Genomic DNA, 26,534 nt, shown 5'->3' with positions numbered 1-26,534 from the left:
GGTGTTTGTACCTGAAAGCTTGCAAAGAATAATTTTTCCAACTATTCAGTTGGTCTAATAAAAGGTATCACATTTACCGAACAAACATTGTTTGCCTATATCCTTAGACCAACATGGCTACAACCAACAACCCTGTCTGTATTATGGCACTTTAATATAGAGATGTGTTAAAGTAAGTGCAGTTCTTTAATGCTCACTGCTGGTGCTGCTGATTCAAGCAGGATTATAGCCCATAAACCATGTGAGGAGCTCCAAAGTGGCAGTTTTAAAAATATAGCCTCTGGCTTCAATTGTTTGTGACCGGTGCCCATTTATTATTATTACCCCAGTAATACATTTGCTGAGATTTTTGTGCTGAAGGTGGCAGGTGGTAAAATATCTATCCCTGTGTGCTCACTGGTGCATTTGTATCCTCCAGGTGCACCTGGCTCTTAACTCCGTAAGTGTGAAGTTGACCCCCAGGGTAATGCCACAGCTTATGGGGGCGGGGGGAGACTAAAGAGGAGCCTGAGGACAAAATGACAAACAGGATCACAGATCTCTCTCTCTCTCTCACACACATGCACACAATCTCTCCCTGTCTTCACACACTCACTCACACACAGATCTGTCTTGCTCTCTCTCTCTCTCACATGCACACCTCTCACCCATTCGCTCTCTCCCTGTCTTCGCACACTCACTCTCACACACAGATCTCTCTCTCTCCCTCTCTCACGCACTCTTATACACCCAAGTGCGTTTCAGTTGCGGCTGGAAGTAAGCATCCGCTTGTGAGGGGCCAGCGCACTCCTTAGCTCTTAGGCCGCCGGGGTTAAACACCAGCCGGCCCTAAGGTGCTGAGGAAGATCTAGGTCTGCCCCCTCCCACGCCCGGCCATTGCTGCCTCCCCCGCCCAGCGCCGAGAGCTGCTCGGCTCGTGCTGCCGCAGGGACATTTCGTGCCCCTCCAAACTTGGCGGAGACTCCGGGGGGAAGATCGCATTTGATGACGAGCACGAGTGGCCTGGGGGTTGGGAAGTCTCCCCTTCCCAGAGCACCGCCCGGGGCTTCCCAAAATCCCCAGCACTTTGGGATCTACCTGCCTTGCACGTGGCTCTTGCTCGAAACCTGATCCCCCGCCTTTCTCTCCTCCCCTTTTGCTTCGCCCCTCCGCCCTGCCCGGTTTGGTCCCTGCGCCTGGTTTCAGGGCGAGAGGCACAGCAAGGGCGGGGATCCGGGGATTTTCTGAGGGGGGAGAGGCGCACACTCGCTCACACCGTGACATACACGCACACAATATCTCTCCCTGTCTTCACACACACTCACAGATCTCTCTCTCTTGCGCACACTCGCACCGTGACACACGCACGTTTCTCTCTCTCGCACACGATCTCTCCCGGGCTTAACACTCATTCAGACACACAGCTCTCTCTCCAACACGCGCGCGCGCGAAAGAAGCGTGTGCAGAGATGCCCAAGGGAAAAGGGCCGTAATTGAGAGGGAGAGCCAGCCTAAGGGGAAGGACACACACACGGCACCACACGAGGCACCAGTGCACCCCGCCGAGCACCCCGCGGCGCTCGAGACAAAGCGGAGCGCAAGCAGGCAGAGGCAGGACCGCGCGGTGCCCGAGTGCGAGACACGCGGGGAAGGACGGGGCGGCGGGCAGAGGCGGCTGCGCACACGGCCCCGCACACACACCTCTCTCACACACACGCACGCACACACACCGCTCTCCGGCTCCCTCACACACACACACACACACACACGCGTGCGCGCACACACACAGATTTCTCTCTCACATACAGATCTTTCTCACGCACAGATCTCTCTTACACGCGCACGGATCTCTGACACACCTCTCTCTCTCTGACACACACATCGCGCGCACATAACGCACACTCGCACGGATCTCCCTCTCTCGCACGCCCACCCACCCCCGGCCGCAAGAGCCAGGCGCACCAAGGCTGGCGACAGACACACCTCGGCGCTCGCCACACAACAAAGGAGGCTCGCTGCGTGCTCATGGCGACCGAGCGACTTGCACACGCACTGTGATTTCACACTCACACACATCCCCCCAGGCACAGAGCCAGCCACCCCCCTCCTCCCGCCAAGTGCCAGGGCAAGAGCCCCGCGCCTTCCGCGCCGCCGGCCGTGCCTCGCTGCCTCTTTCCCCTCGGAGCCGCCTGCACCCCCCAGCCCTGAAAAAATGCCTGCCCGTGCCGCGAGGAGGGGGCACCGGGTCTGTGAATAAGAAGTGAGTACCCGCACAATGGCGCGCGCGCTGCTGCGGGATCCTGCTCCTGCGGCTGCTCCCCGCGCGCCGCCCTGCCCTGCCCTGCCCCTCCCGCCGGCCTGCGCCTTGCCCTTCCCCCGGGAGCGCGGTGGCCGGCCCGGCTCGGCGGAGCCGCCGGCATCCCGGCCACAGCATCTCTGCGCCCGGGGGCGGGGGCGGTTCTCGCAGCCTTCTTGACATGGCAGGGGGTGGTTGGGGTAAGGAGGGGGGATGGAGGAAGGCAGGGGGCTGCCCCCCGATTTTATTCTGCCGAGATGGCGGGGGGCAGAGCATCACTGGGGGGAGCCGGCAGCCGGCGCCTCCCTTTGTTAGCTGCAGGCAGCGCTGGGGAAGGGGCAGCTCCTCCGCCTCCCTGGGACCAGGGCTTCCTCTCTGAGCCCGTGTGTGTGTGTGTGTGTGTGTGTGTGTGTGTGTGTGTGAGAGAGAGAGAGAGAGAGAGAGAGAGAGAGGTGTGTGGGGGGATGTGAGGGATGTGTGTATGTGTCTGTGTGCAAAGATGTCTGTGTGGGGCATGTGTGTAGGGATATGTGTGGGGGGATGTGTGTATATGAGGACTGCATGGGGGATGTTTTGTGTGTTGTGAGGAGTATGTGTGTGTGTTGTGGGGGGCATATGTGTGTGTAGGGGGATGTGTGTGTATAAGGGATGTGTGGGGGATGTGTGTGTAAGGATAAGTGTGTGGGTGGATGTATGTGTGCATGTGTGCATATGTAGGGATATGTGTGTGTATGTGTGAGGGGGATGTATGTGCGGGGAGGAGGAGGGTTGTGAGGCTCTGTGTGTCTGTGGAGAGAAGGCAGAAAAGGAGCGGGCTCCTAGCCCACAGCATGAGGCTGCTGGCACCCGAGGGCTGCCTGCCTTCCTGAGTTGGGAGGTGGGGATCCCATCTCAGCCTGGGGAAGACAAGAAAGCAGTGGCCAGGAGATAGATGGTGGGTGGGTTTTTTGCCCACCCCAATACAGCTGTCCAGCCCTCCGCAGGGAAAGCAGAGTAAGGAGCAAACGGGCAGCAGATCGCTCCACAAACAGCCTTTCCTAACTTGGGTACACTGATTCCAAGAGGCAGAAGCAGAAGCCTCAAGCAGTGCAAGTGCCCTGGGCTTGAAAGGGCTGTGTGTGTATATATATGTGTGTGTGTGCGCGCCTATAGGTGTGGATGTGTAACCATTTAGCTGGCACCAGCTGCTGGTTTTGCTATATTTACAGCCAGGCATTCACCCCTTTGCCCTTCATCATCATCTCAGTTATGGCACTGAGGGCTCACCTCTTTTTCTGTCTCTAGGCTTCATCCCATCCCCCACCCTGCATCCCTCCCCATCCCCAGTTCAGGCCTACTGGTTTAATTTCCTAGCTCTGCCCATCTTCCCACCTGTGTTGCTTGTTTTCTTTCGGATGTGAGCTCCTGGAACCCTATAGATTAACCCCCAGTGGGTGCTCAAGACTGCATCCATGTAGTAAATGACTTCCCTTTCAACCCCTATGACACTGGCAGCCTCTAGACACCTGTGGAGAGAGACTCAGTTCCACATTTAGATATGGGCTTTGCCAGCAACAGCTGAAAGGGGTACTGCAACCCTCCAAAATGTATGGGTAATTGAAATTTTTAAAAAAAATATAACCTCTACAGTCAGTGTTGCTGCAGTCTTTCCACAGGAAGCCTTTATTGGTACTGGCTGTGGATTATTACTTGTGTGATCACTTGTGATCACATCAGTTATGGGGATACTTGATAACAGCCTCAGCTGACCACTGCTCTCCCAGGGAGCTTCTTGTAGCTGCAAACAATAAAATATCCTTTAATAGAAGATTGACTTTTCCAGTGAGTACACACATTTTAGTCAATACTTAATCAACACTTTCGAACTCCTAGGATTAATAGTGCATGGTTTTTTATAGTCACACATGTGGAGACTTTGGAAATAAACATGCACATACTTGAATGAGGCACTTTACAGAGTGCACAACTTCGGATGGGTAAGGCTTAAGGAAAGGTTCCTATTTTTCTGGTAACGGCCAAGTGCTGAAGTGAAATGTAGCTTGGAAACCTTATTAGCTATGTATAAGATAGTGCAGGGTGTGTGGAATGTCTCTTGATAAATACGCTCTTGTACTCATGCAGAGGAAAACAAGAGAGTTAGGAAAAAGACTGAGTTAGGAAACAATGTGCACATCTATATGAATATAGGTAAATATATGAATTGAATAATTTTATATCTAAGAACAGTTCTGCAGGATTTTACCATTGGGTGCATGTGAAATGCCTAACATAGCTGCCTATGAACTCTATTCTGATGACTTAAAATCTTTGTAGCCCTCTGGAAAGAGGAGAACATGGCTAAACAAACTCTGACCAACAGTGAAAATTAACTTGCCTTTTCTCTTTTATTAGTGGCGGCACCTGACTTGCTGGATCCCAAATCTGCCACTCAGAACTCCAAGCCTAGGCTGTCATTTTCTACAAAGCCTACAGTGCTCTCTTCACGGGAAGAAAGTGATTCAACCATTAATGTTATGAAATGGAAGACAGTATCAACAATTTTTCTGGTAGTAGTTGTGTATTTAATAATTGGAGCTACTGTCTTTAAAGCCCTGGAGCAGCCCCATGAAACTTCTCAGAGAGCCACCATTGTGATTCAGAAGCAGACGTTTGTATCGCAGCATTCCTGTGTGAATGTATCTGAGCTTGATGAACTGATTCAGGTAATCCATGCAAAATAGTATATTGTTATCAGGTTTTAAAGGAGCTTCATTTTTTATATAACAGTGGTTCTATAAAAAACAATAACAAAAAAGAGGGGAGGGATGCTGTCGTGCCAGCATGGGGATTACAGTTATAACAAGAAGTCTATGTTGGGACAAAGAGAATAATACTGACATTTTTGCATGAAGCATCTTGGTTGAAAAGTCATTGTGCACTTTTTTATATTCAGTACACATTTTGGACAACATTTTCATTGACTGCTCCTGTTGCATTAATTAAATGATTATTCAGGAGCAATAGATGTAATATAATAATCTATAAAGGAATGGGTGTATTGATCAAGCCTTAGCTGGTTCATCAATACCAGTGGACCCTGGCAACCACAGTAGATCACCCCTTGCATTAAAAACATTCAAATTTATCATTATTGTCTTTTCCCACTGTGCATTTCTTTCTCTTGATTTTTATTTTTAATAGAATAAAATAATCTTAGCCACCTATATCCATTATACATCTTGACTTTATTTCAAAATTGAGGGCTATGTTTACATTGCATCCCTGTTGCTGCTGGGGTGTCTGTTCTGGAGCCAGCCCTACCCACTCACACCTGTTTGCCTGTGCCAAACCTGGAAATGTGGCAGTGAAATTGCTCTGGGGTTATCCCTTTCAGCAGGGCTTTCCAACAGTTAACATGTAGCCTGTGGATCCTAGTAGCCACTTCCTTCAATGCTGCAAGGAGAGAAAGGGCCTTGGGGTCTGGGAACTGCCAATGCAGCCTGAGCAACAGGTGGCAACGTGCAGCAAACAGGGTTCATGTGCTGTTTGTACAGCTTGTGCAGTAGAGGGCTGTGTGTTGCTAGTACAGCCTACATGGCAGGGAGCAGCAGGGTGTGTATGGTGGGTACAGCAATGGAGGATGGGGGACATGTGTGCAACTGGTGCAGTTTGCCTGCTGGGGGGGTCACATGGCCCAGCAGGAGTGGGGACTGTGTACCACCAACACAGCCCAAGTAGAGTGGGGGAACCTGGTGGGGTTGCCTGTGCAGTTGTGCTGAAATTGGACAGCCCTGCTTCACAGCTGGTCTAAGCACCCAGGAGACAGCCACCTCAAGAACAGCCCTGTAGCAGTGCTCCTGGAATGACTTTGTTGCTATGTTTCCATGTTTGGTGTGTATGCACAGGAGCAGGTAGGTTAGTGTGCTCAAGAAAGGCCACCCCTGGCTATACCCGGGTTGTAGTGCAGACATATTTGTAAAGGTCATATTATCAACAGGTTTTTATCACTGTTATTCAGTTAAAGGTCACTTTATATTGGATGATAATCTGGCTCATGATACAATCACAGGAATATATCATGCATTTACTTTCAGTAGCAGGAGATTGCTCTGGATGTGCTTGCAGGCCTAGTCCTAAAGATTATGTTCCTCTATTGCATATTTCAAATGGCCCTTCAAGGAAACTTATCTTACTGCAGGTTTTTAAAATGGAAGTTTGATTTACTGAGGTGGTTCCTATGGAACACTAATTTGGAATTTTAAATTAAGTTGGCAGAACTTCAGAAGTTTTTATAGTTTGTGAATTTCATTTTTTTGTCAAGTTGTATTCCAAAAGTGGCAACCATCTAAAGTTACTGAAGCTATTCCTTTCTCCTTCTGCACTAAAACACTTCTTACTATAGAGAAAGCTGTGTTGTTGCTGTGAAGTATCTTGGTGCTGAATAAAGATGTTTCAGTACTGTCATCAACAGTATGTAGCACAACTTATTTAGGAAATATATGCATGAGATAAAGCTATGCATCAGTTACAAACTCTCAAGAACAAGGTTTAGGCCAGATCCTTAATTCATACAAACCTGTGGCTTCAGTGGAGCAATGCGAACATGAAACATTCAAAGCTAAGGCTGCTGAGATTGATGTGCTTAGATATTTCATCATATGTGCTTCTCTATTCTAGGGCCTGCATTAGTAATAACAAAAAGTTATTGGCATAATGGCCAGTTGGGCTAGGTACAGATAGTCAAAAAGTCCAAGGCTGAATCGATTAAATCTTTGCAGATTAGTTTAAATTGTGTAAATTGAGTTGATATGCAAGTGAACAGACATTTACTATTGATTTTGGAAATGCAGCTACATGCCTGCAGTGACCCAGGCCATAAGCTAGGGGGTGATAGAGCACACCTTTCTGCTGGGCCATGGCTTACCACACCCATCCTGTGGGGGTGGGGAGGGGTATGTTGCTGGGGATGTGCAAAACATCCTGGGATGCGCAAAACATCCTGGGATGCTAGGGGCTGTGAGTTTAACTTGAACCTGGAGGGGATCTGGGACAGAAGTTCAATAAACCAGTTTAACCTAAATCAGTTAGGTTTGATACTATGTCCATCCAGATTTATCTTAAACTAGTTTTGGTCATTTTGAAAGTGGTTTATGTGCACTGAACTCTGTTTTGTCACAGATTTGAACCAGTTTCTGATAATTTATACTCGTTTATGTGTAATTTCTGTCCCTAGCCTTGGTGAGTCTTATGGCTAAGCTACACATGGCCATATCAAAATTAGTCACCATTCTGGCGATCATCCTTGGCATCACCACTCTTAGAGAGACAACCTTTCCAGAACACAGCTGAAGCCAGACAGTTGTAGGAAGAGTTTTTTTCTGATTGTTGGTTGGGCAAACAGTAGACTTAATTCTCCACTAATATCCAGCCACTTGAGGTGCTTATTTAGTTTCCATTTCTGTTGTATCTGATTGCCTCACAATCTCTGAGGTATTTCTTTTTACAACACCCTATCACTCCCATTTTACAGAGGAAGAATGGAGGCACTGACTGCATAAGGTCCAGATCCCCAAGAGATTTACAGGCCTGCCTATCTTCTATCGTGGTACCCAGTGGGTCTTGAGATCAGTGGGAGTTGATTTCATGCTGTAGGCCTAGCTCCACCAAAATCACTGGTAATATGCTGATTTACATCAGTTAAGAATATGGTCTAAAATGTTTATTTTTGAGAGATTATATCTGATGCATATTGTGTATATATTTCTTAAAGGTGTAATCCTTCATGTGTTTGAGGATCTGCATATAGCTGAGATCCTTATGGATTCATGTGTGATTCTTAACACAATTTTAACACAGTGTTTCTGACTGGTTTCCTAAATGACTACAAGAATAACTATGAAGATAAAGTTCATGATACATAAAGAATTATCTAGAGGGTATACACCTGAAAATAATACTTAGAGTATTTGTAATGGTATACACCTGAAAATAATACATAGAGTATTTGTAATTACATACATTTAGTATTTGTAATGGAGCTTATACACTATGATAGTCTGTTTAGTCAAGTATTTATCTCGGCTCCAAATTATAGTGAAATCCATTATAAACTTTCATATTGAATTTCATGCTCCTCATATTCAGAGTGCTTTGACATTACTTTGTTTTAGCAGTCACTCAGCTTGTGGCACAAGGCTCTTCCAGTCTACATCAATTCTGATCTGTGACATACAGCCTTACTTCTTGGCCAGTCTTAAATTTTAGAAGCTGCTAACTGGGATTGATCCCACTAAATTATGTGAAGAATAAGGGTTATGATCAAATCATGAAGGTTAAATTAAAAACACACATTCAGCATAAGGATTTGTTTTAGTATCTCCAGAGACAACTGTTCAGTTTATTAGCCCACTGAGACCATCTAGTTTTCCATTTTCTTTGTTAAATCATCTCTTTGCCATGTACCTTGTTATAGTATCTGTTGGGCCCCTTATAGATACCCTTATGTTCCAGGACAAGGGATCAAGAAAATATCACTGCTCTTGTTCTCTACTTGCTCATCAACAACAAAAAAAAAGAATTCTATTACAAGGGAATCTGTATTACTTTCAATCTACCAATTATTCAGCATCCAGAACTTTTTTGGGTTCATTTCTTGGAAACGTGTCCTTTTACGATTTCATGGGAGTGCATGGATCTATCAGAAGTACAGAACGTGAAATACGTTTCATGTTTTTATACTCTGATGTAGGACATGAGAGGAGACAGGTGTTATACAGTGTAGATAATATAAAAAACTAATTAAATGGGATGGTCTTACCTTTGAGGACAATTGAGCAGCTTCTGCTGCCTTAGAACAATGAGTTGGCAATTGATGGCTGATCAGATTAGTCTAGCAGTATCACTTCTATATTCTGTTGGCAGAGAGATAGTCTTAATGACCTTTCCCTAGCTCTTACTTTCATGATTAAATATTGCAAATCTTCTTCAGTGCAAATCATTCCAGTTTTCTTCTTTGTATATTGTAATAAAACACTGCCTGAAATGAATGACAATGTATGACCCTAAAAGCTGATTCCAGATGCATAATTTTGAAGATATTTCTTAAGTGCTTTCCCTAAGTACTGTACTAAAAACATGTACAACCTTACATAGAAATGCTCTTCACCCAGAAGAGGCCAGGGTTAAAATATTGGATGCTAATGGCAATGTTATTTAAGGCCAGTCTGAAGCCCACAATGTAGGCAATATCACCTTTCTCACCCTATTCATTGAAGTTGGGAATGGCACAACAACAGGAGATGGGGCGTATGGTTAATTAGATGCTCTCAGGAAGGAGGTATGAAATCTTATTATATGTACACTGCCTCAGTGGTACTGATAGGAGGAAGCAAGAGAGTCAGAAAGAAGTGCATGTTTTGGGATTAAAACTTAGGGTTTCAAATTTTTGGATGGAATGATGTTTAAAAGGGTCTCAGTAATTATGAAGAGGGAAAAAGATGAGTTTGCTAACATTAGGATGGAGATCTTGAAGAACAGAAACCTATCCTAATTATATTTTGCTCAGGTTTTGTAATAATATATTTGGAGTTTACAGACTAAGCAGCATGAAGGGAATTGGCCAGAAACTCAGCTGCTACATCTTCTTTTGGTTGAACAAGAACTCCATAAATAAACCCTACAGCATTTTTTTTTATTGCTCAACCTGAGCCTGCTGTTAAGTTGGCCCTGCCACAACACAGAGAAATTATCATACAATGCAATAACAGCGTAGATGTAATTTAAAGTGTGTGGGTGTTTCTTAAAGTGTGTACTTATGTAAACCCGATTTTTAGATATCCTGTGTGTGTGTACATGAGACATTTACTATGGAGTTGCCTAATTAGCCCCACAATAAAACATCACCATTTAGACATGCGGTGCTATTAGGACTGATTAACTAATTAACTCTTCTGTAGGACAGTACTGCCCAACACAAGTACTATCATACAGAGGAGTTATTTATACTTCCACAATGGATGTGTAGACAGTGACGGGGTTGGCTGGAGTAGGAAGGTGTGGGCGCTGCTGGCCAGTTAGATCCCCACTGTAGCACCTGCATGCCCCAACCAGCCCCTCTGCAACCAGCTGGGTTGGAGCAGACTGGACTGGCAGACTGCCTCCTGGGGCCCCCTGCCAGCTGGGGCTGCTCTGCCCTGGCTTAGTGTTTTGCAGTCCCATGTGCATGTGCAAATGGTGCACTCAGGAGCAATAAACTTGTGTGAACTGCAGTGGAGTTTATTCAATAGCAGGTGTAAACACACCCACTGAGGACTTTTTACACTTCCATTGGTATGCTTATTTTTTCTACTAGGCTTTGCACTGGCAGGAGCTGGTATTTTAACTTGGGAATATCTATCTAGAAGTACATGAACAAAAATAGGAATTAGAAGATGGAAAAGACTAAGTTTTATTTCCAGCTCCCTTTCAGAATGGGAGTATTCCCAGTAGTATAGTTGCTGCTGAACATCTGAAAATGGTTGAGGCAGTTTCAAATCTTAGATGTACCAAGCACATTGCAATGTATCTGAAAGAATCCCCTTTTGCACTTGTTCACACATGCCTAGTAGCAAATTCTTTTAGATACTTAGCAAGGCAAGTTTCTTAATGATCAGGTTGTTTTTGTAACCTCATGTGACATTGCACTACCATGAAATATATACACATGCATTTTTATGATTCCTTTCATTAGCATGCTCTGTGCAAACATTTCAGCATGTATATGATTGACGGCAATAACCCCTGCCATAAAAGCAAAAGTAGATAGCTGGGGAAAAGTCTGACTGAATTCATTATTTAGCAACTCTCTAATGTTGATGGTATTTACATTTTATAGAATTCATGCAAAATACAAAAATGAGAATGTTGAAACTCTTGTCTGTTGGGGAAAATGGACTTGCTCCTACATCAAAGGTTACTTTTTTGTTCTAGAGTTCTTCCAGGGAGATAATGTCAGCAGAGCAGAGCATTCTGGGATACTCAAATAGAGTAGGCACTTGGCAATAAGGAGAGAACTTTGTCATCCTGCCAAACAAAACATTGATTAAAGAAATGAGAACTTTTTATTTAAATATTCCTTTATTAGGTGCAGCTCAGCATTCAGCTGCTTTAAAGGTTGGCCTTATACAACAAAAGAAAAAAACCCCTGTTCTTATGTTAAATAACTTCTCATTTAAAGATCAGGATCAAATGATCTTGCAGCCACCTATAAGTTTATCAGGGGAGGACAGCAGCGAATTGGGAATGCATTATTTACCAGAGTGCCCCAGGGGGTAACTAGGAATAATGGGTGCAAACTAGAGAGTAGATTTAGGTTACACATTAGGAAGAAATTTTTTACAGTAAGGGTGGCTAGAGTCTGGAATGGGCTTCCAAGAGAGGTGGTACTATCACCTAACTTGGAGGTCTTCAAAAGGAGGCTTGACAATCACCTGGCTGGGGTTGTCTGACCTCAGTGCTCTTTCCTGCCAGGGGCAGTGGGTTGGACACAGTGATCCATTGGGTCCCTTCCGACTTTATAATCTAAAAATCTATGATGTAAATACTAGCCATTTCAATAATTAGTTAAAATATCTTATGCGTGTTAACTTCAATATACAGCATGGGACTCCCAGCCAGGAGTCTGCTGATGGGCTGCAATATACTACAGATTGCAAAAAATACTTAGGATTGTTACGACCCAAAATAGAACAAGACAGGATGGCATTTTACTGCCTTCTCTCTCTGGGCCATGGTGCCATGGCCCATCCTCTTTCCCTTCTCTTTACTGAACAGAGCACAGAAGAAATGTGTCTTTCAGAGCCTGCATAGGCTTATACAGTTTCTCAGAGAACTACGAACTGCTCCAGTCTTTTCAGTGGGTTGACTGAACCCACTAGTGATGATACTTTAACTAAAGATATCTTAAGACTTGCACCTAAAGGAGTCAATAATGTTAATGACTATATTTCATTTTTCATTCTTTCAATAGAAACATCCTGTAAGCATACTTATTCCACCACACCAAACTGTAGTGAGTAGGGAGTTTAATATTTGCTGCCTCAGAGGGACCAAACATAGGGGTCAAAATACTGATTCTAGTACTTTTTACTTAAATCAGTAAAAAGTTAATTTTTTAAAATTTGAATGAAATTCCTACAAGCATGGATGGATTCAGGTTCCTGGAGAGGGGTGTGGTCAAATCCCTGTCATCTGTGTGGCATGTTGTAACAGGACCAGGGTTCCAGGGGCAGCCATAACACCTCCTTGGTAGCCACTCAGGTCCTGCTCTGCTCTGGCTCTTGGGTCCTTCTCTTCAATCTTACCTGCCATGCCTTGATGTTCTTAAATTTGATACTCTTGATGCTCTTAAAGGGAGGCCTCCCAAGGATCTGAGAGCAAGCCTTAATCTGTCTTCCTGTTAGCAGACCCCTCTCACTAAATTGGCCTTTCTGGCCTGTACGTGTGCCAGGGCACCTGTTACCTTATGGGTTCATTTCATGGCCTCCAGCCTCCCCTGTAGCCATACCCATGCCTTGCAGATGTCACCAATCAATCCATTCATTGGGCCTTTGGCCCCAGTCTCATCTCCTATCTTGTCAGGTTCCTATGTTCCTTATCAGTTTCTGCTCCACATGGGATGGGAGCCTCTGACCCTAGTGCCTATTCTTCTTGGGATGGAGGCCTCTGGCCCTAGTCTGCGCTGCTTGCAGGCACTGTGCCCTTGGCCTTGTCTCTGTCTGTCTGTCTCTCTCATGGTCTCACTGGGCCTCTGGCCCTGACTCTTGCCCTCTTGGGCTACACTGCAGCTTGTGTCCTGCCCCACCAGGTTCAAGCCTCACATGCCTCCCTGGCACTCTGGGACATCCTACTTTCCCTATCCGGTCCACCAGATTAACTATAACAATAAGCCTTTTGGCCATACCACAAATTCTCACTGGGTATGTACCCCAAACATCAGCTCCTCTGTTGATTTGCAATACTTTCCCCTACCCTGAGCCCTAAACCTCTTCCCACCTAGAAGAATTCTACCTGCATGTCCAGGGTAGCAGCAGTGTCTCTCAGATGCTCCTCCACATCCCTCCTGCTCTGCAGTTCTTTCCTAGGCTATCTCTAGGGTGAGACCACCTGCCCCAGTTCAAGCCCTGGGCCTATTTGCTTCTACAAGCCCTGTCCCTTCAGTCAGGCAACTTCCTAAACCAGTAAGGGTTTTTCTTCAAGGCCTGATGGCTGGTCTCCTGTCACCTTGTAATTGCTGTTCTAGCAGCATCCTTGTTGTCCAGGCTAGGCTTGGTCTTGTTGTCCTATTGCAGAGCAGCTAGCACTGCAATAAGCACTCCAAGCCTTTGGCTTTTAGCTACCTGTTCTCTTGCAGCTGGCTTGTTTTCTGTAGTGTCCCTTAGACTGGCTGTAGGTGTTCACCTTTTTCTTACTGTGCAGCTCCCTGCTCAGGTAGCAGTTTCTTTGCTGCTTTCCCTGTTGTAGCTAGCCTGCCTCTTTCCACTGCCTGAGGTTTATCTGAAACAGTTTTTCCCCTTAAAGTATCAGGGGCCCTAGGCTCCCTGTTACACACATACACAGTGAGCCTCTGACCTCAGCAGCATGTCAGCGCAGCTCCTGCTGGAGCTCTGCATTGAGCTCTGAGCTTGCCAGCTAATCAATCTAGGCTATGAGCAAAGCATACACTTTTACACAGCTCAGAAGCCCAGGGGGTGAGCACCACTCTGTTCACTCTCTCTTCCTGCTGCCTTCTACCACCCTCCGCTGAATTCAGCAGCAAGGGACAAGAGGGGTCAAGAGGCAGGAATGCTCACCTCCAGCTTCTGGAGCTGCATGAAAGCAGGGGCTGTGGCCAGAGCTGGTGCTGATCAGCTACTGAGCTCATAAAGCTCATAACATGTGCAGCACACTGCCAAAAGGAGGGTGGAGGGTGAAGCTGCATCGCCGTACCCTCCTTGGATCTGCCCTGACTACAAAAGATTCCAGTCTATTGAATCAGGCATAGCAATAAATAGGGTGACCATACTTCCCAGTTTGACCAGGACAGTCCTGGATTTCATAGGCCTGTTCCAGACAGTTTTTAAAGAATAAAATGAGCATTTTGGAATCACAGGGGCATAGACCACAGTCTGGGGGGGCAGAGAGTCAAGGTGCACCAAGCAGCTCCACCTCCCCGTCAGACTGTGTCCACTCCCCTGCCCACTGGCCTCTCCCACTGCCTGCAGCAGTGCTGCTGACTTTGGGGGTGGTGCCAGGGCCCAAATGTTCTGGATTTTTATGGTCACCCTAGCAATAAAGGATTTTTTTTGTGCTTGCAAATATGCAGCTCTTCCTGAAAACTAGCTTCCTAAAAATTGTTTACTTTTTTGGAAATACCATAAGAATGAGCAGGATACATCTAAATGGAATGATTGTGTTCCTTTTTCCATAATGTATTCTACACAGGGATCTGCATAAAACCAGAGGTTCATCTGAGAACAAGTGTGGCAGGTTCTAGGGTACTTGTAAAGAACTCTCAGTAATAAATGTCTGCTTCTATCCTAAACTCAAGTTTGCTAAAATCTCTCTTGTCTTATCATTCACCTTTTAGCTTGTCTGCTTCTTGGGTTTGAAATTTATTTTCTTTTGAGAGAAGCCTGGCATATTTATGAATGATATGGAAACTGCATTTCTCACAGCTTAAATTACACCACCAGAAAGTTATGCCTGGTTCCTAATTGAACCATTCCTCTTTAAAATATTTGACAACCTTCAGAATTTATTGTCAATGGTTTATTGTTCTGTGTAATTAAATATAGATGGAATGTATTGTATATTACACTGCATCTTGTTTCTAATTAACCTTGTGTCCCATTCATGAGATATTTTACATCTTGTCTTCTAGCTGTGAGAAGTCAGTTCTGCTGCATCTTCAGAACTGTGTTCTCTACTTTTAACCAAATAGGCTCATTCAGATGCAACCAGTCAGATTTTGTAGATAATTTGTATGCCGTTAAAAATCTTGTAATCCCTGGAAGAGTAACAAGAAATCTCACTTAATTATTTTAACATTCTTGCTGTGTGATTTTTTGAAGATCTTATAATATCACAAACTAACAGGGTTTGTCTCGGTTCAGAAAGTCAGTCTATAAATCTATTAGCTTAATTTATTAAAGGTAGATCAAGGTAGCAACCAAATTCTGTTTCATAGAACCTCTGTGCTGGTAACTTTTCCAGCTTCTTGAAGACTGACAGTCATCAACATCTATTGCCCTTACTTGGCCAAAAATACATCCTGTGCTTTTTCTGATTCTGAGCCTGCAAGCAGCAGGTGTTTATGCTTTGCAGTCTTTCTGTGGATGTGGATGTGGGCAGTGGGGTTCCGCAGGGCTCGGTCCTCGGGCCCGCACTGTTCAACATCTTCATCAGTGACTTGGATGACGGGGTAGAAAGCACCCTGTTCAAGTTTGCTGATGACACTAAGATGTGGGGGGATGTGGGTGCACTAGAAGGGTGCAATAGGCTACAAGCTGACCTTGACAGGTTGCAACAGTGGGCGGATGAGAATAGGATGGGGTTTAACACTGATAAGTGCAAGGTGTTGCACATGGGGAGGAAGAACCGGCACCACACTTACAGGTTGGGGAACTCCCCTCTTGCCAGCACGGAGACGGAAAAGGATCTTGGAGTCGTCATTGACTCCACGATGAACATGGGCCGGCAGTGTGGGGAGGCAGTCAAGAAGGCCAACCGTACCCTGTCATGCATCCACAGATGCATCTCGAGCAGGTCCAGGGAGGTGATCCTCCCCCTCTATGCGGCACTGGTCAGGCCGCAGCTGGAGTACTGCGTCCACTTCTGGGCGCCACACTTCAAGAGGGACGTGGACAATATGGAAAGAGTTCAGAGGAGGGCCACTCGTATGATCAGGGGTCAGCAGGGCAGGCCTTATGAGGAGAGGCTACGGGACCTGAACCTGTTTAGCCTCCACAAGAGAAGGTTAAGGGGGGACCTTGTGGCCTGCTACAAACTGGTCAGGGGGGATCAGCAGGTATTGGGGGAGTCCCTGTTCCCCCGTGCGCTGCCAGGAGTGTCCAGGAATAACGGTCACAAACTGGCGGAGGGTAAGTTTAGATTAGATATTAGGAGATGCTACTTCACAGTCAGGGCGGCTAGGGCCTGGAACCAGCTTCCAGGGGAAGTGGTGCAGGCTCCTAGCCTGGGGATTTTTAAAAGGAAGTTAGATGAGCACCTTGCCGGGGTCATCTGACCCCGGTGCTCTTTCCTGCTAAGGCAGGGGGTCGGACTAGATGATCTACCTAGGTCCCTTCCAACTCTAGCTACTATGAAACTATGAAACTATGAAACTACACCTGAAAAGCTAGAAGGCTTAAAAGACTGATGGTTTAGTTCTTTTTGAGAATCAAACTACCATGGCATCATTTTTGTATATACAAGGTCATTACAGGACACTTTAGTTATGAAGCTCATATGGAAGTACAAATAGCAAGGTAACAGCTGCCTGTTTATTGACAGTTGGAAACAATTTGGAGTGAATCTTATTTCAGGCAATTTACATATGGAAACTTAAAGTTGGATTTTGTGTCTTCACCTCCATGCATTCTTATTAGGAATGTATTATACCTATTAGGCTTCTATCCATCAAATCATTTAAGTGCATTGTTAATAATAAACACGTAAGCATTTCCACCATGTTTTACTGGGGCCTATCTTCCCTTTCTGTCTTTCTCTTCTTCCTGTTTTCCTCCTTTTCTATTAAGCTCTTTCCCCTTTTCTGAGATTATCTTTACTCTACTCTTTGCCAAAACAAAAGTTCTGGGTAGCTCCTGACACTGTGGAGGGGAATCTGCTTTTATGTGTAGGGACTGGACTTGATCTCCTGTAGAAGATCCTAGTAAAAAATCTGGTCCAGTCCTGCTCTCTGAACAGTCACCACTTTGTTTTGATGGGATCCAACTACTGAATTCCACACATGCTGCTAAGCTACTTGAGTCAGCATAGTGAATACCGTATTTTTCGGACCATAAGACGCACCAGACCATAAGACGCACCCCTCCTGGAGCCTCAGTCGCCACGGCAGCGAGTCCCTCCTTCGGACTCCTGCCCCGTCTGTTCCGGCCGGCCATTTTTATTGCCGGCTCCCGGCCACCGGCACGGGCGCTGGCTTCCGGTCTAAACAAGTGGCGGATGTCCCGCTCGGGCTCCGCCGCCTCCACGAGCAAGCTCCGCCCCGTCTCCCCGGGACACGGCATAAACAAGCGGCGGGTGTCCCGCTCGGGCTCCGCCGCCTCCGCGGGCAAGCTCCGCCCTGTCTCCCCGGGACACACACCTTCGGACCGTAAGACGCACCCTCGTTTTCCCCCCACTTTTGGGGTGAAAAAAGTGCGTCTTATGGTCCAAAAAATACGGTAATTACTGTTCTAGCTCTGGGTCACTTAGAAGAACCCTCTAGGTCTTTTCCCTGCATGTATAGTCCTTTTCCTCTTTGTAGGTCATGAAGCCTAGGTCCTGGAATCTGTGCCCCAGCTCTCCTCAGGCCTTAGTTTTATAGTACCTAGGATCAGGAGGGACCTGAACAGATCATCTAGTCTGACCCCCCTGCCACAGGCAGGAATGAATGCTGGGTTCACAAGACCCCAGACAGGTGATCATCCAACCTCTGCTTGAATTTGCCCAAGGTAGGGGCGAGGACCACTTCCCTGGGAAGTTGGTTCCAAATTCTGGCCATCCTAACTGTAAAACATCGCCTCCTGATCTCTAATCTAAACCTATTCTCCATCAGCTTATTACCATTGTCCTCATCACCCCAGGTGGTGCTGAGGAGACCAGGGCTCTTCCTATTTTCTGAAGATCTCCCCTGATGAGTTTGTTGGCAGCCACCAGGTCCCCCTTCAGCCTCCTCTTGCTGAGGCTGAACAGGTTCAGGTCCCCCAGTCTCTCCTCCTGTCCTGCTGCCGTCTCACCAAATGGGTGTCCCTCCTCTGAACTCTCTCCAGGCTGGCCACATCCTTTTTAAAGTGCAGCACCCACTACTGGACACAGTACTCCAATTGTGGCCTGACGAATGTCTCATAGAGGGGGAGTATCGCTTCTCTGGACCGGCTTGAGATGCACCTTTGGATGCACGGCAAGGTATGGCTGGCCTTCCTGACTGCGGTTTGGCATTGGTGGCTCATGTTCCTCTTAGCGTCAATAATGACTCCAAGATCCCTTCCTGCCTCTGTGCTTTCAAGAGGGGAACTCCTCAGCCTGTATGTATGCTGTGGATTCCTTCTCTCAAGGTGCAGCACCCTCCATTTATCTATGTTGAACCCCATCCTCTTCTTATCTGCCCACTTTTGTAGTCTATATAAACCTAGTTGCAGCCTCTCTCTCCCTTCAAGTGTGCCCACCTCGCCCCACATCTCAGTGTCATCAGCAAACTTGGACAATATGCTTTCAACCCTCTCGTCCAAGTTGCTGATGAAAATGTTAAACAGTGCAGGCCCGAGGACTGAGCCCTGGGGGACCCCACTGCTCACATCTTGCCAGGTTGAGTATGACCCATCCACCACTACTCTCTGGGTGCACCACATCAGCCAGTTTTTTACCCATCCAACTGTGTAGGCATCAATGCCACAGTCGCTCAATTTATTAATGAGAATGGGGTGAGAGACAGTGTCAAAGGCCTTAAAGTCTAGAAAGACTATGTCCACGGCAACACCATCATCCACGTATTTAGTTACCTGGTCATAAAAGGTAATCAGGTTGGTCAGGCAGGACCTGTCTTTGATGAACCCATGCTGGTTGCCCCTGAGCATGATCTCCCCTGCTGGCACCCCACAGATGTGTTCCTTGATGATTTTCTCCAAGATCTTCCTGAGGACTGAGGTGAGGCTTACAGGCCTATAGTTATTTGGGTCCTCCTGCCTCCCTTTCTTAAAAATGGGGACCACATTAGCTAGTTTTCAATCCCCTGGCACCTGGCCAGATGACCACGAATGCTCATACAGCTGGGCCAAGGGCTCCGTGATGACCCCTGCCAGCTCCCTCAACCCTTGGGTGGAGGGCATCTGGACCTGCAGATTTAAAAATGTTCAGCCGTTCCAGAAGATCCCTAACTACCTCTGTGCTGACCTAAGGCCTGACAGAGCTATCCCCAAGATTGTTCCTACCTCTGGCAGGAGCGATGTCCCAGTCCCTGTTCAAGAAAATGGAGGCAAAGAAACTTAAAAATATTGGCTTTCTTGTCTGGCATAGCCACAAGGTTACCATTTGAGTCTTGCAGGGGCTCTACATTGCCTGGTGCTCTCTTCTTGCTCCCAATATACTTGAAAAAGGACTTTTTGTTGTCCTTAATCCTGGATGCTAGCCTGAGTTCCATCTCTGCCTTAGCCTTCCTAATAGCCCTCCTATACTCATGGGCCAAGGAGGAGTACTCCTTTTTGGTGATACCCCCTCCCTTCCACTGGTTGTACACCTCGCTTTTAGTCCTCAGGCATTCCTGAATGTCCTTGCTGAGCCATGGGGGTTTCTGAGCACTCTTACCCACCTTGCTTCTCTCAGGGACTGTTACTCTTTGGGCATGGAGGATCGCCCCCTTAAGGTACAACCATCCCTCATGGACTTCCATCTCCTCTACCTTCTGGGCCCTCAGTGCCTCCCCCACTTGGACATTGCTTGGACATTTTCTATTCAGAGACCACCTGTTTGGTGAGATTTGGTGTTTCTAGTTCAGTCCTTCTCTAGTTTTTTAGATTTAAGGCATCCCTCAGAAAATGCCCAGAATAAGATATGCACCTTGTTTTTGAAAGGCAGAATTAAAAAAAAAAAAAAAAAAGATAATTCTTTGTAGTAAGTAAACAAGGCCTGTGGTGCATGTTCACTTAAAGGCACCATGGCATCTGATCTCCAGTCCCAACCATCAGGCCCCCTACTATGCCCTACTTGCATGGCAGGTGAAGCGATTTTTTTGGAATCAAGGATCAGAACCCAGTGATGAGTTTTATACTTGCTTATACACTGGCAAGACTTTGGCTGGCTCTGGGGCCAACAATCAGCCTCTGGCCTATGAACCTGGGGCCTTGGCCTGACCAATATGGCCACTCATCCCAGCCTCCCATCCTACAGATGGTCACTCAGGCTGGTTAAGGCTGTCCTGAAGCCTTCAGCAGGGTCTAGGGTTCTGCCTACTCACTGGCACTACAGTGGCCAGCCAGGGTCAGCTGACCTTCTAGTTCCCCCATATAAACCCCCAATTTGGAACATGAAGTGCCTGTGCAACAGGCCTCAACCTGATCTGTGCCCATCTGGCATTAAAGATTCTGGTGCAACAGATGATGTCTCAGAACCAATCCCTCCCATCCCAGGTGGCATAGCACCATGAGAATAGCCAGCACTGGTGTAAGGATGAACACTAGCTTCACAGTGAAGTCACTTGCTCCAGGCTTATTCTACCAAGCTCCATGCATCTTTCCTGCTACCTGAAAGGTATGATGGGGACTGGCTGTGCTTCAGAGGGTTGCTTATCCAATGCTACCTTTCATTCCTAGCTTAACATGTAAACTGCTTTAGGGATCAAATGAAGGTGAACCTCAGCATCAGACTCTTAGTGGGGTATGTCCTGAATTGGGATGTACCATTCATGGTGAATGATGGCTTTGTCCTTCAGGATGGGGAGCTGTTTCTCTGAGAATTCTCCACTTTGTTTGATAATCCTACTGGACCTGAATGACAGAGGCCATATTAAGGAAACTTCACCAGGGAAAAGGTACTGCCACCACCTATGCTTTTGTTTTCCACTACTGTGCAGCAAACACCCACTGGAATGAAGAAGCTCAGCTTTACCAGTTCTGGTGGGGCTGTGGGAAGAGGTAAAGGAAGAACTAGCACAGGTGGAACTGTCCCCAGGGGTTGTTGCTTTTATGGACCTGGTAGTCTACTCTGATCAATGACTCTAGGAGCAAAGGGAGGAAAAGAGGTACTCCCATCCCCTTCTGGCCCCTGTGTCCTACTATGGTCATGCCTGAGCCCATGCAGACTGGTACCATCTTATGCCAGAGGAACAAGAGTCATGTGGCTCTCAGGATTTGTCTCTGTTGTAGGGCCTGGGGACACAATCATTAAATGTTTTTAAGAAGGGTGATCAGGGAATTAAGCCACCCCCAGATCAGTAAGGGGAGCTGTTTTGGGGCCATCACAAACTCCCTTTGCCTACTTAGCCATGGAGCTTCACAGCAAACCTAACCTTCAGAACCCTCAGTTACTGCTATACACTCATCTCCAGGTCCTGGGCCAGATCTTTCCACAGCCAGTTCTGATCACCTTACTCTGGGGCAGCAGGCAATTTCATTGATGAGGTTGTGGCCCAGGCCCTAGGAATTCTGTTAATGTCGTGGTCCAAGCCATAGACCATTGAAACTATAAATGGCTTACCTCTGGTGTTCAGCCCTGTGGAGTGGGAGACCACCACTCTGAAGATGAACATCCTCTGACACCACGAGACACTACAGGCCAATCATTTCACTACATTATTTCTCAGTTCTGAGGTTTCTCTGGCTTGCCTGCCATGATCCCTTAGTTAGGTGGAAAACTCAGGAGGTTCATTTTGTTTCTAGCTACTGTCAGCAGCACTTTGTAAACCCAGGATCGCTGCCCACCTGTGTATTTAAGCATGGATCCTGACCACTGTTGCTCCCCAAGAGATTCAGCCCCCAAGGCTAGACCCAGCCTCCCTTGCAAATACCAGAAGAATGCTGACATATTTGAGAAGAAGAATATGGAGGTCCTCCCCTCACATGAGTATTATGATTATCTTATTGACCTACAGCTGGGAGCAAAGATCCTGGTAGGAAGTAAGAGCCTGAACTTGCCTTCCATGAATATCGGTCGGAAAATCTGGCCCAGGGATTCATAAGAAAGTCCACCTTGTCTGCTGAAGCCCCTATCCTATTTGTCAGGAAGAAGGAAGGGAGTTTCTGCCTCTGTAGGCTATAGTGCCCTTAACCAGGTCACATCTGCAATCAATACCCCTTACCTCTCATCCCAGAGCTTCTCAATTAACTGAAAACCATCTGCATATTAACTAAGTTTTATGTATGGGGACCATATAATGTGGTGTGACACAAAGTTGGTAACAAATGGAAAACCACCTTCCAGACTTGGTATGGGCAGTTTGAAAGTTTAGTTATGGCCTTTGGAATCACCAATGCCCCAGCAGTGTTTCAGCATTTTTTCAGTGATGTACTATGGGACCTCTTGGACCAATTCATTATTCAGAACCCTCAGTTAACAAACCTACCCAGATAACATTTTAATCTCTCAGAAGATCAACACTTATTGCATATCCAGCTGGTATTGGAGAAGCTGTTTTGCCAAGGTGGAAAAATGTTCCTTTGACCAAACTTCCACTGAGTTTGTTGATTTTATTTTATCCCCAGAGGGCTTGAAAATGGATCCCCAGAAAGTTCAGGCTGTCTGCATGGAAGGCACCTCAGAACATCAGGGAACTCCAATGATTCCTGGGGTTTGCCAATTTCTATGGGCAGCTCATCATTAAATTTGCCCAGGTGATACCCCCTCTTACCACACTGCCATGTAAAAATGTCCAGTTTTACTGGTCTGTGAAAGCCCAACAAGCCTTCAAGTACCTAAAGCAGACCTCTACTTCTGCAGAAGAGCAGAACATCTTTGTACAACAACCATGCTGGGCCTAGGATGGGTTGTATTTACCTGAGGGAGGGTCTCTATGCCCCCAAGGGTGTAAAACTCCCCTATATGGGACTAGTCCATGGGCTGAATTTAAATACTAGTCAGTACTGAAGTTTAACAGGTAAAACTTCCAAATTAAAATATATGCCAAATAGTAGAATTTGCATTAAGTATTCAGATTGGTTGTTGCTTGTGGATTTGAATAGAGGACAGGACAGAGAAGGAACAGCAAAGTTGGTGTAAACAGAACTGCATTTTCAGACTGCATTACAAAACTGTGAATCAATAGCTTTTTGAAGTACAAGTACAAGCAAGGGCTTGCATAATACCTGAAGTACAGGTATATGCAAAGGCTACACTATATTGCATAGTGCAGCCCTCTGGGTCAGACTACAAATACTCCCCTTTCATTTTTTCTTCATTTGAGCAAATATAGGAACAAAAGTCTAACACTGGAATTGTATGAATTTGGAGTTATTACTTAAGAAACGATATACAATTCTTGTAATTTATCATTGCCAATGACGCCAAACTTTGGGGAAAAGTATCCACACCTGAAGACAGGAAGGCAATACAGGCTGACTTGGACAGGCTCAGCACATGGGTGGATGAGAACCTGAAGGTGTTTAACACTGAAAAATGCAAGGTTCTCCACCTTGGGAGGAAAAACCTGCAGCATCTTTACAGGCTTGGCAGTGCTACTCTGGCTAGCACTACAGAAGAAAGAAACTTGGGGGGGTCATGATTGACCACAAGATGAACATGAGCCTTCAATGTGATGCTGCAGCTAGTAAAACAACCAAAATGCTGGCTTGCATCCATAGATGCTTCTCAAGCAAATCCCAGAACATCATTCTCCCCTTGTACTCGGCCTTGGTGAGGCCGCAGCTGGAGTACTCCGTCCAGTTTTGGGCTCCACAATTCAAAAAGGATGTGGAGAAGCTTGAGAGAGTCCAGAGAAGAGCCATGCGCATGATCAGAGGTTGGGAAAACAGACCTTATGATGACAGGCTGAGAGCTATGGGGCTCTTTAGCCTGGAAAAGCGCAGGCTCAGGGGTGATCTGATGGCCACCTATAAGTTTATCAGGGGTCACCACCAGTATCTGGGGGAATGTTTATTCACCAGAGCACCCTGAGGGATGACGAGGTCAAACGGTTGTAAACTACTGCAAGATCATTTCAGGCTGGACATAAAGAAGAATTTCTTTACTGTCTGAGCCCCCAAGGTCTTGAATAGCCTGCCATTGGAGGAGGTTCAAGCACCTACATTAAACACCTTCAAGAGAAATTTGGATGCTTATCTTGCTGAGATCCTATGACCCCAGCTGACTTCCTGCCCCTCGGGCCGGGGGCTGGACTCGATGATCTTCTGAGGTCCCTTCCAGTCCTAATGTCTATGAAATCTGTGAAATCTATGAATTGGGTTGCCTCAGGACCCAGATTTTGCCCATGGACTGCCCCTTTCCCCATGATGGATCCAGGCATATGGTGCTCACTCTGACAAATCCAGGACCCAATGGGAAGAGGCTCGACATTCCTGGGGCTTGGCCACTGCAGGAGCAAGCCACAATGCTGGACTTCTTCCTGTGGTCCTGCTTGGGCTCCATTGCCTCTGTTCTCACCTGGGTATTTGGCAGCCAAGCTAGCAAAAGCCACAGCATTGGAACCCCAGCAGCACCATGGCTTTTTTTTGTGGAGGCAGCCAAGTGCTTTTGCAAGAGCTACAGCTCTGGAGCCCTAGCAACACCACTGGAAGAAGAGCCAGTACTGTTACTTGCTCCCATGGTGGCAGCCAAGTGCCTGTGATATTCGGCTTCTTTCTGCAGTGTTAGAGAATGCCTCCCTGCTCTGCTGGAGCAGACAGTTTGGGTGATGTCTAGTCTGCTCACCATGCGAGGGGAGGGGAGCTGCTGGGGAGGTGCAAAGCATCCTGGGATGTCAGGGGACTGTGAGTGCTGGAGGGGATCTTGGACAGAAGTGCAATAAACTGATGTAACCTCAGTGCTGCTGGGGCTCTAGGCACTGCAGCTCTTGCTGACTTGGCTGCCAAGTGTCTGGGTAAGAGCAGCAACATTAGAGCCCCAGCAGCACCATAGTAAGTAGCTGAGCATTGTGGGCAGTTGGCTACTGCCCCAGGAACAAGCCCTGGTGCTGCTGCGGCTCCAGAGCCATGGGTCTTATCAAGGCTGGGGGGCCAGATGATCCAGCTCTGTGGGCCAAATTAGATTCACAGACCATATTGGACACCCCTGGGCTAGACTAACTGTCCTTTGCCTAAGCCATGACTCCCCCCTAGCAGGCCACTCTGGAACAGAAGATCTGCCATTTCAAATGGTCATACTGAGAGGACCAATCAAGTCTTAGATCAATACTTTTGCTGTTACCTTAAGTTTCAACAGGTTAATTGGGTCTCACTCCTAACTCTCACAGAATTCTTATACAACAACTCTGAGCATGCCTCATTTGGGCCAAGCCCTTCCTTTTCAGATTATAGGTTCCATCCCTGGTTGCATTCTGCCTTACCCACAGACTCTGACACCCCCACAGAAACAGAATGGATTTGTACTATTCAGAAAGTCCAGAGGGAATTAAAACAACACCTGGAAAAGGAATGAGAGACCTATAAGAAGCAAGGGCCTGCCTACTCTGTGGGGCAGAAAGTATAGCTGTCGACTGAACATCTTTAGATGGACCAGCCTTCAAAGGAACTGGATCACTGGCTCCTCCACCCCTTCCTGCATAACCTGACAAACCTGGTAGGCTTTGAATTACAACGTTCCTAGACACTGAAGATTCAAGTGGTATTCCATGTGTCTCTAATCAAGCCATCCATAGAGAATTCTTTCCTATACCATACCCACTCATCCCCATCCCTGGTAACCATGCTGGGACAGGAGGCATATATAGTCCAGGAGATCTTAGATTTAAAATGGAGATGGGGGAAATTATACTACATGATAGACTGGGGGGGATATGGGCCTGAAGATTGCATGAAGGAACCAGCAGAAAACATCCATGCCCCGACTGAAAAACATTCCCAAAGAGCACCCTGAAGCAGTGACTTCCAGGAGCCACCCTTAGGTTTGGGAGTGATGTCAGGCCATGGCCTTGAACCTGAGGTTTCAGCATGACCATCATGGTTGCTCATCAGGGCCTGTCACCCAACTTAATCAAGGCTGTCCTGAAGTCTCTAGCAGGGCTTAGCCTTCTGTCCATTCAGTGGCACTGGTGTGACTGGTTGGGGTCAGCTGACCCTCCAATTCCCCCCATATAAACCCATGACCTAGAAGAGGAAGTATCAGGGCAACAGTAATCCTAGACTGCCTCACTTTTCCCTCTGGCTTGTGCTCTGACTCCATTCTCTGTTTGATCTCTGGGCTTCTCAACCTAGTTTGCTCTTTGCCTCCATTCTCTGCCTAATCCCCCAGGTTCCTGACTCGGCTTGCTCCTAGACACTACTTTGTGCTGGACTTCCTGGCTTCTCCACCTGGCTTGCTGTCCACCTGATCCCCTGTCTTCCTGACTCCACATGTTCCTAGACCTTATTTTTGGATTTACTTCTTGGCTTCCTGACCTG

General features: G+C 46.8%; 1 protein-coding gene across 1 annotated transcript in view; it reads left to right on the top strand.

Moving 5' to 3' along the window:
• Window positions 1–1,218: 1,218 nt before the first annotated feature.
• Window positions 1,219–26,534, top strand: part of KCNK2 (potassium two pore domain channel subfamily K member 2) — a 147,028-nt gene continuing 121,712 nt past the window's right edge. Inside the window, exons 1-2 of the mRNA XM_090048959.1 lie at window positions 1,219–2,238; window positions 4,666–4,976. Coding sequence (XP_089905085.1) covers window position 2,238; window positions 4,666–4,976 — 312 coding nt within the window. The 5' untranslated portion in view covers window positions 1,219–2,237. The remainder of the gene's footprint in view (window positions 2,239–4,665; window positions 4,977–26,534) is intronic.

Source organism: Crocodylus siamensis, chromosome 1, assembly GCF_052110815.1.
Source record: "Crocodylus siamensis isolate JL-2025a chromosome 1, ASM5211081v1, whole genome shotgun sequence".
In the NCBI taxonomy this organism is placed as follows: domain Eukaryota; kingdom Metazoa; phylum Chordata; order Crocodylia; family Crocodylidae; genus Crocodylus; species Crocodylus siamensis.
This window is presented reverse-complemented; position numbering and strand designations above follow the sequence as displayed.